The sequence below is a fragment of the Ochlerotatus camptorhynchus genome, unplaced genomic scaffold (assembly GCF_037179485.1).
Source record: "Ochlerotatus camptorhynchus isolate MF236.1 unplaced genomic scaffold, CSIRO-AGI_Acam_v1.1 ptg000457l, whole genome shotgun sequence".
Lineage (NCBI taxonomy): Eukaryota > Metazoa > Arthropoda > Insecta > Diptera > Culicidae > Ochlerotatus > Ochlerotatus camptorhynchus.
In genome coordinates, this window is record NW_027040943.1 from 2,639,558 (window position 1) to 2,653,539 (window position 13,982).

The 13,982-nt window shown below is 39.5% G+C and overlaps 1 protein-coding gene and 1 long non-coding RNA gene across 3 annotated transcripts in view; both read right to left on the minus strand.

Annotated features, from left to right (window-relative positions):
- The window catches only part of Cat (Catalase), a 32,358-nt gene extending 25,701 nt beyond the window's left edge, over positions 1-6,657 (minus strand). The window contains exon 1 of one of the 2 annotated variants that reach the window (XM_065235036.1): positions 6,268-6,657. In XM_065235036.1, coding sequence (XP_065091108.1) covers positions 6,268-6,321 — 54 coding nt within the window. In that variant the 5' untranslated portion in view covers positions 6,322-6,657. The remainder of the gene's footprint in view (positions 1-6,267) is intronic. The other variant, XM_065235037.1, reaches the window with a different exon arrangement.
- Positions 914-2,458, minus strand: LOC135712124 (uncharacterized). Its single transcript, XR_010518553.1, has 3 exons — positions 1,765-2,458; positions 1,524-1,699; positions 914-1,489 (listed from the first exon to the last, which is right to left on the minus strand). It is a non-coding gene; the product is annotated as an uncharacterized LOC135712124 (long non-coding RNA).
- Positions 6,658-13,982: the final 7,325 nt, after the last annotated feature.

Below are 13,982 nucleotides of genomic sequence, written 5' to 3' on the forward strand. Positions count from 1 at the left end.
ATCATAAATAAATCCTTGACAAAATTCAAATAATGAAAAGTTTTAAGATTCAGTGCACAGAAATTTAAGATCCAGGAATAACAAAACATCTTAAGATTCTGAGACTTGGATTGAGAACAAATTTCAAATCCTGCACACTAATCTGGTCAGTAAGGTTTAACTGTTTTTTTTTTGTAAATTGCGGAACTGTTCGGTAAAAGTTTTAAAAAAACTGTGGAAAATTCAAAAATGAGAAAATTTATTCCGAAATTGTACATACTTGGTTCTGTTAACCCCATTTAATGATAGAAAATCAAATTTCTCGATTTCATTGATTCCTTACGAATAACGGTCATTCGAATTTTCACCGACTTTTACCAGCAATTCAAAAATCCAGTGAAAAATACTGACTCCTGTAAAATAATCTATGTGCGTGGTTTACGAAAATTATTTAGGATTATGGAGGTGAAAATTACAGAAAATGGTAACAGTAAGATATGTGAGAAAAATTTTCAATGAAATGAAAAGTTCTAAAGGTTCTAAATTATCAAAATTATTGAAAATGCCAGACACTGGAAATTGTTTTTTTAGATCTCATGCTTAATTTTTGGTATCCTGTACTATGGAAAAGGAAAAAAATCCGGACTTTTTCTTTTTTTTTCCTTTGGTTTGTTTTATCCGTCGATCTTGTTTTCCGTGCTGAGCACCAATGCTACCGACGTGCCAGGAAGGCAGCTCCCACACCTGGACCCTACCTATCGACCCATCAACTCATGAACCGGGGACCAACGGCTTTACTTCCCGTCCGAAGGAAGGCGTGATCAGAGATGTTATGCCTCAGAACATCCCGGCAGCGCCGACTGGGATTGAACCCAGGCCTGCTGGGGTGAGAGGTAATTACGCTTACCACTACACCACCGGCGCCGTTAAAAAATCCGGACTTGAATTAATATTCAATATATTGGACTTAAAATGCTTAATAACAGAATTCGATTACGATAGGTACAACAAAATATTGTGTACCGTAAGCAGGCATAGGAAATCATTTACCTTCATTTCGTGCATTCATTTACATTCATTTGCCGCTAACTTTTTTCATCAACATATTTCGGTAAAATTATCCATGAAGGTTTTGTAGGTTTCATGATTAACTACAACTTTTGTCAGCAATTCAAATCTGTATCTCTTATGCATGATTAACTAGAACTTGTTATTTTTTCAGTGAATGTAATTTCCAACAATATAATGCGATGCGTTATTCTAAATAACTAATAATAGTCATAAAAGTCAAATGACCCTTATGCCAAATGGATTTTGTGCTTGAATTCCGACAGCATTCCGTAAATGTAAACATAAGGATCCCACGCAACGCGGGTAGATCACCTTTTCGTGGTGCGCGTTACGGTGTAAGATCTACCATCGAACCCTAGTTCTGACTACTTCAAACTAGGAGAACAGGACTTTTCAGTAATCAAAAGAAACACATCTTAGTCCTTGTTACTTTTAACGCCTTGATAATAGTGACAAAGCTCGGGTTGATCCACCGAGGATGATCTTGAAATAAGGAAAAATGAGTTAGTTAGTCTTCATCTATGTGATTCCTAATCTTTTATTCGTTGTTTTCTAGGGTCTGATACATGGTCAATATCGGTGTCATTCCTTAACTTTGTTGTTAAGGAATCCGATTACGACTGACAAAGGGACGCGCCTTTGGAGTGTGCTCTAACTCTTCGAAGGGTATAAATAGTGAGACGTTTCAATTAGAAACGGTTCCTTGCGATGAACGCAAGAATGACATCTGTATCAAAACCATTTCTCAATAGAGATATATTAACACGACATGCACTACACTAAGCACACGGGGTATACCACAATAGATCAAACTACTGTAATAAATAAAACAGCAAAAAAAGGTTATCTTCCATTTAATTCCACTTAATTAATTTTGGTATCCATGACAGATACGTATATCGACTACAATGTGCAGTCTTCATCAGTCATTCCCACCAAAGAACTTATCAAAATATAACCCCCTTAAGTACTCATCCCCTAGGTTAAAAAGTCAAGATTACAGGTATAAAAATGAAACTACAATGTGTTGATAAGTTCTTTACTGGTCTTTCTTTAAAAGTTCTCATTTTAGAGATTTTTTGTCTGAATTGAGTTAAGGTGTACCTGATAAATTTAGAGCATGAACTAAAATTCATCGGTGCAATCGTCCATGAACACAAAGAGTGGCTTTCAACCATAACAACAAAGGGGATATAATGTGTGGACTACGTTACCGGATGTGTGCTCTGCTATTAGAATTTTTTTAATTTATTTTCCAAAAAATCAGTCATCAACGACGCAGTGAAGGTGAAGGCAGGTGACTGTACAATTTGTTTGACAAGCACTAGTTTAAGTTGATATTTTTGCGTCATCATTGGAAGTAATCTATACTTTAGAGAAATAGATTAATGCTTATTTATAAGCAACAAATTACTATTCTTATAAGCATATTTGCAATGTTAACAATGTTCTTATAAGCATATTAAATATTGTTAACTCTATTAAATTATTGAATTTACGATATTTTTCAATACAAACCATATAGGGGAATTTACGTATTCTCGTCAATCTAAGCAGCTTCCGCACTTCTATTAGCATTTTCTCAGTGTCACGCACACATATGACGTGTCTGTTTGTTTACATTCATCTGCTGCTAGCTACTCTATCAATTCCAATCAACAAAACTGTCCAAAACGGTTTGAAAACGTTATTAAGGCGCTCCAAACTTCTCAGGTGAGTGTGACTATTGTCGGCAGCCTCTTTTACTTCGGCAACCTTTCCGTTTAAACTGCGTGTAAACCAGCTGTTCTATTATCGGCAACTCGAAATCAGCCGTATTTTGATGTGCTTATGTTTCTTTTGCAGAAACACCAGTCATAACAGGTTTGCTCAGTCGTAAAAATGTATTAGGATGGAAGTTGAAAGACTAAGGAATCGTTTAAATACATTCAGCGAAGTGTTTTAGTGAGAAAATACATCGAAATTAACGTTTAAATTGTCGTTGCCGAAAACAGTCGATGGCTGCCGAAGCCATCATTTACCCTAAATCATGATTTTATTTATACTTTATTAGGGTGATTTTTAGCCACTTCTGGGCTAGTTCATCACCATATAAAAAAACATGTGCGTCACAGAAATAAAATCAACACTTTCGTTGATACTACATTGCTATATACTATATCAGAACCATAAATAACCATAAAATTATTTTCAAAATATTTGATAAACTCAAGCTAATATTGAATCCCGAGCAAGACCGGGCACACTCAGCTAGTTTTTATATAAAAATGAATTTCTGTCTGTCTGTCTGACCCTTATAGACTCGGAAACTACTGAACCGATCGGCGTGAAAATTTGTATGCAGGGATTTTTGGGGCCGGGAAAGGTTCTTATGATGTTTCGAGACCCCCTTTTTGTAAGGGGGGAGGGGGGTCCCATACAAATGAAACAGAAAAATTTAGCATGCTTTTTTGAATCGGCCCAAAAATTTAAGCTAATATTGAATCCCGAGCAATGCCGGGCTACTCAGCTAGTAACATATAATTATGCAAAGTTTTATGTAAACCGGAGAAGGTCGAGTCTTATTTTTTTCTATTTGGCCTGTAAGTGGTCAAAAAAAAAAGTTGTTCGAAATTATTAAATAATTAGATGATTTGAGCATATTTTTTACTTGTAAGATACAAGAAGAGCTTGTAAAGTATGTATTTGACACATTTTTTTCCTTTGATTTGTTTTCCGTGCTGAGCACCAATGCTACCGACGCCAGGAAGGCAGCTCCCTACCTGTCGACCCATACACTCATGAACCGGGGACCAACGGCTTTACTTCCATTCCGAATGATCAGAGATTTTATGCCACAGAAAATCCCTTTGGCGCCGACTACGATTGAACCCAGGCCTGCTGGGTTAAGAGGTAATCACGCTTACCACTACACCACCGGCGCCGCTATCTAATTCAGAAAAAAACATGAGTATATATTTGCAATATTTGCTGCAGCAGTTCTTCTTCTTTCAAACATGAGCAACCTTTTTCCAAGGCCTTTAATTACCGTGGAAAAGCAGCCTTTTTTCGAGGCCTTTAATTACCGTGGAAGAACGTGGATATTATGAGAGAACGAGCAGCAATTAAAAGAAGTAATAATCATATATTATTTAACTGTAACTTAAATTAACTGTTGGTTTCAGAAATATGTCGAATAGTAGCAATTATGCCAAATATCCTTATGCCAAACGTATCAGACCCGTTTTGAGGGGTTTTTGTTAGGACGACGCCACTATCAGAATGTTAGCAATTTATATACTTAACCAGAGGACTGTTGTCCAAGATGGATTTGCGCCTATGATGATATATAAGTATAGATAAGCAAAACAAAACATCGCGACTAGTCCTCGCTTATCAGTGAACTCTTATCGTGCCAACCCCTAAAAATATAAAGCTTGCGAAGACTTGTTTACTGAACAAATTCAGCGGTTCAAGTTGGCAACTGGAGGTTGGTCGGTCGTTAGTTTTTTTTTTCTCGAATTACCTTTGGATCGGCAAGGAATTTTTTTGAACTTGCAATCTCACGCTGTCGCTTGTTGGATAGATAGCTGACCTCTGTGAATTGCAATGCAGAAACCGAAGAGTAAACAAGCTACCGCTATCGAATCCAATAAAAAGCATTGTCCGGCCGGTAAAATCCATTCGGTGTTCGTGGTGATTACGGATTCCATGCGTAATGCTATTATTTGTTGTTTGTTGAACATTGATATGGTATTCGTTGTAGTGGTTCTTATCTCCGTCGGTTCATTCGTTTGTGTTATGGGATGGTAATGAACACAAAGAAGTGCATATAAATTATACAATTGTATTTGGTATTCGTATTGATAACTTGCATTTATGATGCAAGGAAATCTGCTCACTGGAAAGATTCGAAGTGAACACATAGGGGAACTAGGGGCAAGAAGGTCACCCGGGGAAAGAGTGCCACCCCCAATATATCTTGAAAATGAAAACATTTCAATTCTATCTCACCATGAATCAATGCATGGTATTCCTATGAAGCATTCTAGAAACTTCGAAGTCGCAAAAAACATGCAAAAATCATTTTGTGGTGATGTATGAAAAGAGTGGCCTTCTTGCCCAATAGCATTTTTAGAGCATAACATTTAAAAAAAAATCATTAACGATTTTTTATGGGGTTTAATATTAATGTCAATGATAATACATGGAGACAATGTTATAAACTTACAATTCGGTGCACAAACTCCTATAAATATTAACGGAATCGCATATAACAACACACTATCGTTAGGGTGACCTTCTTGCCCCTAGTTACCCTAAATTCTTTAACTGTCATTGGTTGATAATTTTATTTTGCAAGCGGTAGAATGCGTGTTTATTTACCATTCAAGTGACACTAAACGCAAAATAAGGGACACTCATTAATGAAACCTTAACATTCTGAGAAATAATCAAAATGTTTGAAATAATTTCTTGGGCATTTTTTTGAAATTCACAACAAGAAATCTTAAACTCTCCAGAAAAAATGCCAAGAACTCAACAAAAAGATAATATTTTCCAGTACTACTTCCTTTCACGTTTTCAAACAATTTGGAAGAATGCTGCGTTCCAGAATTCTAAATCAATAAACGTCTTAAGACGGGCTTCACTAAAAACATGCTGTTTAAACTAATGATTTTTAAGACGCTTTTCAAAGGAAACATGCAGTGATCATATAGAAAGAATTTAAAATAAATTGATTCAAATATGGAAAAAAAAGTTCCTAAACAAGTTATTTCAATAGATCAAGATGTAATTAAATGGACGACTAGTGAGATGAGAATGCAGTTAATTAGGGTTGTAGATGGTTGATCAACTTGAGATACCTACACTTTATCAGACTATTGTACTAACCATTCATATGCATGCTGAATTGATGACTCATGATTTACATGGATTATTATTATAAATGTTCAGTTATACGATTGATGGGGATTGGAAACACTGTAGTATTTCGATGTTTTAATTATTTGAGTAGAACAATGAACAGTCAGACACGCTCGTATGCAAATCAATGTTAGGTATCGTATGAGTTCAAGGGTCATTGCCGTTGATAACCTAGTTCTATTACGCTTTCGATGCCACACAAAAACAACTGAAAAGAACCCAATCAGAGATAGACGTAGAACATGCAAAATGCTTTCTCATGTTATGATAAGCCGAAAGAAAATCCAAATCTATGCACTTGCCACCTACCTTCTGGGTTTCCTTGTACATGTTCAGTTGGTTCTCTGCTGGATTGCGAGACATCTTGTTGCTTTGCAGTTTCTGTCGTATCACCAAATCACACACCACTTGTATACTGAAGCTTTGAATTCTTTGTACACCGGCTTTTGTACTTCCAACAGGACGGGAATGGTCGAGTTATATAAGCACCGAATATATCAGGATTGCACAAATACACAACAGGTAGCACACCACAATGTTTTTCTTATCAAACCAGCGGTGGTGACAAGAGAATATAATATTCCGAGATTCAAGAGGAATACAAACGGAATTAATGATAACAATCGAAACGAAGGGGAGAATACAAAAGCTAATGTTGTTGTCGGTAAGAAAAACTTAACCTGACTGACAGTGAACGATGATGTGCAACTCGTATTTATAAACTTGTGTTGGCGTTGACGGTAACTCTGTAGCTCTTCACTCCTATGGTAAAATCCATAAGCAAACGTCAAACTGTGCATAAAAAATTGCGGGTTGAGTACTCTCCTTTCATTTCACCGAAAATTCCTGTAAGATACTGTCAATCTTTTCTAACAGACGATTTAACGACGGTGCCGTCAACGCCAATCGGCAAATTATTGGTGACGAGTTGGCAACCCTTGCATGCATATATATATATAGAGCTGGGAAATCACTACACTGAAAGAAACTCTCGCTGTGGAAATTGATTTTTGACGTAGAACTACACTCAGAAAAAAATTAAACTAATTAGTATAAAAATCACACTAAAACCACAAACGAAGTGACAGACGGAGCGGCTCGAAAACTTTAATGACTAACCTGCTATTTCAATTTTTCAGTGTACCACATGGCAACACCACTACTACTGAATTGTACCACATGGCAACACTACTACTGGATTGTATTAGCATTTTCACCAAATGTATTAGAATGTTTTGGTTCTATCTCTTTCACTCTACTCAAAACTAAAATGCATAAAAAAATGACAAAATGATACACTCTTTGCACACTGTCAAAGAATCATTGTACACAAAATCAACTTTGTTCAAATCAAAACAAAAAAACTAACCCATCTGGTGGATGATGGCACAAGCTTCCAAGAAAATTCTATTACAGTGAACCACATTATTTTAATGGATTTCTTCGCCAGTTAGTCGTCTGTCACTTCGTTTGTGCTAAAACGCTATTCGCCTGGTTGACCCCAGGCTTCGTTTAGTTGCCAACAAAACGAGCCTAGTATAAACTTGAAGTATAAGGGGTATAGTTTATCTTTTGAATATACATGCGTAGTTTACCGGTGGATTATCTATACAATGTATTTGATCACTGCCATTTTAATGTTGGTATTTTTATTGATTGAAAAGCAATAAATTCAAATAATATACAGTTTATTTTCTTAGGAAAGTGAAAACCTCGGTGAAGCAATTAAATCTTGTGCAATCGTGCTCCGGATCAGATTCTCTGGTCGACCGTTTTCTTGGTTCGGATTTGGACCCGAGAAGCTTTTGTTTGAACTGCTCGGCAAAGGATTTCTGGGCAGGCGTTTTGGTACGTACGATCTCCTGTTCCGCCGAGACATCCGTTAGCATATCCGTGTCGGAACGGATGACCTCTTTGATGGACTGCAATTCTACCATCGATTTTCGACGCTGCTTTTTGTTCAACTTCACACGATAGTTGAAATCGAACACGGTCGATGATCCGGCGGAGGATACTTCATTCTTCGGAGAAGTCAACGATTTGATCTTTTCCGAGCTGAGCTTCTCGAGCCTTACGACCAGTATGGCTCGAAGTAAATTTTCGACGGAAGTCCCTCGTGGCAGTCAAATCTTCTTGACCAGTTACCAGCTACCACGAGGCATCTCTAGAACAAATAAAAAATATTCAGTATTTCAATACCGATTCACCCACCTCCGCCTCACTTACTTTTCCGGTATATAAATCATGCGCTGCTGCATCTCCTGGCTAAAGTTGTCCTTGTTGCTGCACAAAGGGCGCTTGAGAAAGTACCCCGCAGATTGGGCAAACTGTGCCACGCAGATCCGATGGAACCAGCCATTCTAACAGCACGGGGCACGAATCTATTCCAGCTTCCTGTACGGTCCCATCTCATCGTTGTAAATCCCACCGGCCTCGGTCTCAGAGTATTTCACCTTATCCACCAGCGCTACGTGCTTATCGCACCACGACTTAGCAACAATCAATACGAAACTAACGATTTTAAATTGGCTCACCACTTTAGTAGCCTATTGGTCCCAAGCAAACGATTAACGTACCCTATTCTAGTTGAAATTCTATTACTACACTATGTTTGTTTTGATTCGCTATGAAAGTTTGACAGATAACATCAGGGGTGTGTGGATTCATGCAGAACATGCAGGGGTGAGTGAAATAGCTTGGGACTGCTTGGGACCGTTGTTCTGGTACTGAGTGAGCCAAAAATAATAATGATTTTCTTCGGGACCCAGTGGTCTTAGAGTTACCTCTATGCAGAGTTGAAAATTATCTGGGGAGAATCACCCGGGTGCAAGAGATATCATTCTCTGGGGTGATTCTCTGCTTGTCTCCTCGGAGATTTCTCCTGGCACCACTGGAGAGATTTTTAGAAACAGCACGAGAGAGTGAGAATGTTGACAGTTCACTTTTTGTCTGTTTATACACTCACTTCCGTGAGAAAGATAGCAGCGCAAATGCGTTATTGTTTCTCCAAAGATTCCGGCAGAGCTTGACGTGAGTGAGTGAAAACATCTATAAAATGGCTGAAAAACGTATACAAAGACAAGGGCGTAGCCAGGTTTTGAGCTAGGGAGAGGCGAAAAAAAAAATTTACTATGGAAAATTTTGCCGAATGCCATTTTACCGAACGCCTTTGTGTTGCTGAGTTTAGTGCGGTTTGAGGACAGTACCGAAAAAGTGGTTGTGAATGTTGTGCTTTGCAGGGCAAATGAAAAAAAACATTAAAAGTGGTCACGGTATTCAACTTGAAGCGGCATCTCGTCAATATTCATCGGGTGTTCTGGTGTGGCTAGATCGCTGCTCCTCTCTCCATTTTCGCTGCAGCTGCTGACGGCATTCCAAGTGTCTTCTTCTCGACACATTTCAACGACGACATTCTCCACGTTAAGGACGGGCATCTCCCTTCACAAAACTGCCTCGATCCTTTGACAGTCGAAGACCACATGCTTCGGTGTTTCATCTACGTTGCCACACTCCTAACAGAGGGGTGACACTGCGTGTCCGAACCGATGCAGATACTTCCTGAAGCAGCCGCGGCCAGACAAGAACTGCGTTAGGTGGAATTTGAAGTCTCCGTGATTTCTGTTCACCCAGGTCGAAAAAAATCTGTATTAGTGGTTAGGTTAGGTTATCTTTAATAGTGAGACTTTCAGCCAGAGCCTGTTTCATCTCTTTATTAGTCTACGTGTCCATCTACCGTTCTCTGCCGTGTTCCACTCCTGTTGCCACTTAGCCAACGACTCCGTTCTCACAACTTTCCGTACTCTTCCGGTTTCCCTCCGCCTGTAGCACTCGCTGTCTTCCACTTTGAGGTTATGGCATGCCCCCGACGGTGATATATTCCCGCTGTACCGCTTTGCAGTTACTGTCCAATAGATCTTCCGTTTTATGATGGACCATCTGCAGCTTCGCTCCTTACATCCAGTTACCAATCATGTTGATCACCTCGGCGCCAGCAGTTCCACCTCTTCCAGCGTCTCACCTGTTACCGTCAAGACGATGTCGTCCGCAAAGCCTACTCAACTACTTTGGGCAGCTTCAGCGTTAGCACGCCGTTGTACATCCCGGTCCAGAGCGTTAGACCAAGGATGGAGCCTTGTGGAACTCCCGCTGTGATCCTAATCGATCTCTGTCCCATGTCTGTCTGTCGACTAAACTGAAGCAAATTTCAATAATGGTGCGCTGATGCACTTCCCGTATTCGCATTTCCAAAATGTGTACACCAAATTTTAAAATAATTGACTACTGTACGTTAATAGAAAAAGTAACCTTTAAAAATTTTTTGTATGCAACAAACCTAAGAGGAAGAGAAGACAATACGGGGGGCGAAAACGAATCACTTTTCTGTCAATCGCGAACCAGCTCGTGATTGGCCGATTGGAAATGCGTAAGATAGAGATAAAGATAGAAATAGAGATAAAAGAGTAAGAAGTCAGTTGTCTCCTCTTCCTCTTAGCAACAAACTAACAACCAAAGTCTTCACCGAGGTGATTCTCCCCGGTGAAGCAAACGAACTCTCTACGGTGCTCCCTAGTGATCACTCATCCGCTCCGGTGTGTTGGACTGGTGGAGGTGCGAGGTCAGAAACTGTATTTGTTTGCGAAGTAGGAGAAGCGATAGAAAGTGAAAAGAAAATAAAGATCTCTCGGGTGAGTTTGCTTTTGTCATAGTGCGAGGTGTCTTTTCAACTCATCACCCTGCTTACACTGGGGAGAATGGCATCCCTGCCTCTATGGTATTAGCATAGAGGTAACTCTAAGACTAGAAGGTTCCGAAATAACGTGCTCAACTTTTTGGCTCAGTTCTGGTACTCTCTTCGGTCCCAAGCTAATCGATTCACCCCTCGAAAAATAGGAAAAACCAATAACCCCTCATTTTATCTGTCAAACTTTCATAGCGAATCAAAACAAACATTGCGCAGTACTAGAATTTCGACTAGAATGGGGTACGTTAATCGTTTGCTTGGGACCAATAGGCTAGTCAAGTAGTGAGCCAATTTAAAATCGTTAGTTTCGTATTGATTGTTGGTATTAGTATTATTCTTTGATATAATCACAAACGAAGTGACAGACGGAGCGGCTCAAAATTTGATTTGACGCACTTAAGGGCCACCCACATTAGATCCGTTTGCGTTGCGTTGACGTAAATTTGACAGTTAGACAATAGATTTAGCTGTCACTTTGCCGCAACGCGTCCGATCCGGATCTAATGTGCGTGGGCCTTTACGTTTGAAATTTTCGAGTGTACCTCACGGCAACACTATCTACTCATATGTACTAGCTTAAAGTATATAATTGATGCTATTGGCCTTGACGGCGAATCTATAGCTCTTTATACCCCGTTCACATTACAGCGTATATCACGTGATATACGCTGTCTTGCAATGAGCACTCATACATCTAGTTTTCACTGGAAATCCTATGTATGAGTGCTCATTGCAAGACAGCCTATATTACGTGATATAGGCTGTAATGTGAACGGGGTATTACCATAGAGGTAACTCTAAGACTACTGAGTCCCGAAGAAAATCATTATTATTTTTGGCTCACTCAGTACCAGAACAACGGTCCCAAGCAGTCCCAAGCTATTTCACTCACCCCTGCATGTTCTGCATAAATCCACACACCCCTGATGTTATCTGTCAAACTTTCATAGCGAATCAAAACAAACATAGTGTAGTAATAGAATTTCAACTAGAATAGGGTACGTTAATCGTTTGCTTGGGACCAATAGGCTACTAAAGTGGTGAGCCAATTTAAAATCGTTAGTTTCGTATTGATTGTTGGTATTACTCCTATGCAGGGTGGCCAGACCTACCGATTTATCGGTAGTCCTACCGATTTTCGGGATGCCTACCGATTCACAGACGAAAGGTTAAAAACTACCGATTTTTCACTTTTCCTACCGAGCCTCACAGATTTTTAGTAATCTTGAAAAATGTTCAATATCTACGTTTTGTTTTCTGTGTAGTCATAATTAGCATTGGAATAAGAAATATTGATTTCGACGCGTTTAAAGCAGAAGAACTGAAGGGCATTGCATTGTTCTGGAGCAGAGTCCCCTCCCCCCCCCCGCTCACAACGGTTTCAAGTATCGGGAAAGCCTTCTTAAGCAGCCTACCGATAACTACCGATAAAAGTTTTGAGAAGCTATCGATAATGAAAAACATAATCTGGCCACCCTGCTCCTATGGTAAAATCCATAAGCAAACGTCAGACTGTGCGTGAAATTTACTTCCAAAAACGAAGAGGTTCGCAACATGGTGGGTATATAAATGGTGATACAGCTTTTTCACTATATAGGCGAGGAGGTCGCGGGGTGGAAAAGTGCGGTTTTAGAGCAAATTGTAAACAAACTCGATCGCTGTCCCATACAAAAATCCAACATGGCTGAATCATGAATTTGACACATTAGAACACCTATATGTAGTCACCTTGGTTCGCAAGTGGTGCTACAATTGGCTTTGACGGTGACTCTGTAGCTCTTTACTCCTATGAGAAAATCCATAAGCAAACGTCAGACTGTGCGTGAAACACGGCGGACTTTGTACTATCCTTTCCCTCCACCGAAAATTCCCATAAGAAACTATCAATATTTGTTGAAAGAGCAAATTTTTCGACGGTGCCGTCAACGCCAATTTATGTTTTGTCGGCTTTTCCTCGAGTAAATAGTTCTTGGCGCAGGATCAACATTTCTATCCCACTTTTTACGGTTTTCGTCTTTTTATCCCCGAAGGAGTTCCTGCAGAGCGGTTGATGATAATAATTATTAATTATTAATTGTGAAACGGAGCTTTCTCTGTTTTGTTGTTTTTATGCTGCAGTTGAAAGTTAGCGGTGTATTTATTTTGGCTTGATTACCATCAACGTATCGGAGTGTCGTAAATCTACGAGTAGCAAGCTACGAACACCTTCCTATCCATGTCGATAAGTCAATGCAAATGTTCCACCCAAGCCACATACGCACCCAAGCCGAGCGTCGTCATCGATAGGACCAAAGGACCACTCCTACAAATAAGCTTAATGTTCCGTTCCACCTACACTGCGGCAACCGCAACCGACATGGCAAGACGTGCCCCTATAATGACCTGTGTTGCCGAAGTAATTGATACCAAAAATCGTTATCGAAGATGAAGGAAAGAACCGACCTTGTCCTCCTCTACATATATGTTCTATAGTTGTTTGTTAGACGACTAAATTTAACTTAACCCGTCTGCTTTTGAACTATCGAACTCAAGGATCGATCCAGAAACCAGGAATGAACCGCAAACATTCCAAACGAGCGATACATCGAAACAGGAAGATGTTGCTGCAGCTGCTGATGATGATGGTGATGATGAAGACGACAACGATGTTCTAATTAACAGTCAATAAAATTAAAGTGCCAGTCGGAAGCAGAACGTTCCTAAAATATCTCGTCGAAGTTGTGTATCGCTCGAACAATAACTCCGCAGGTGAAAGACGTTGTCAAATTTATTTCAATTTTGGACCCGGCCTCGAAGCTACCGTTTACGTGTCGATACCGATCGGTCGTTAGAGTCTAAAGCTAGCCCATTAGTTTCTATCCCAAACATACAAACTTTGCTCTTTCATTATCACGACGTTCTTATGCATAATCTAGTGTGACATAACGTTGGATCATGTGTAAGAACACTGTGAGAACGAAGGAGTCGACTACACTGAAACAAAGACCATAGTTAGGAATACTATTTTGCAGAAAACACTTATTTTCAGTATAACTACGCTTAATGCCGTTAAATCTCGAGGGGGGCGACTCTATCTACGCTGCAGGAAAGATTGTGTTGTGCTGTGGCTAGCTGCTCGCACGCTGAGTAGATAGAAAGAAGATTGATGACGATTCTGAAGGTTTCCTGCAAAAAGATGATGCGCGATGCAAGTAGATGCGAGAAATGCAAGAAGATTTTTCGAAGATTGATTCGCTAGTGTGAGATTTTTTGAGCATCTAAAATTGAGATTTAGATGTGTCGC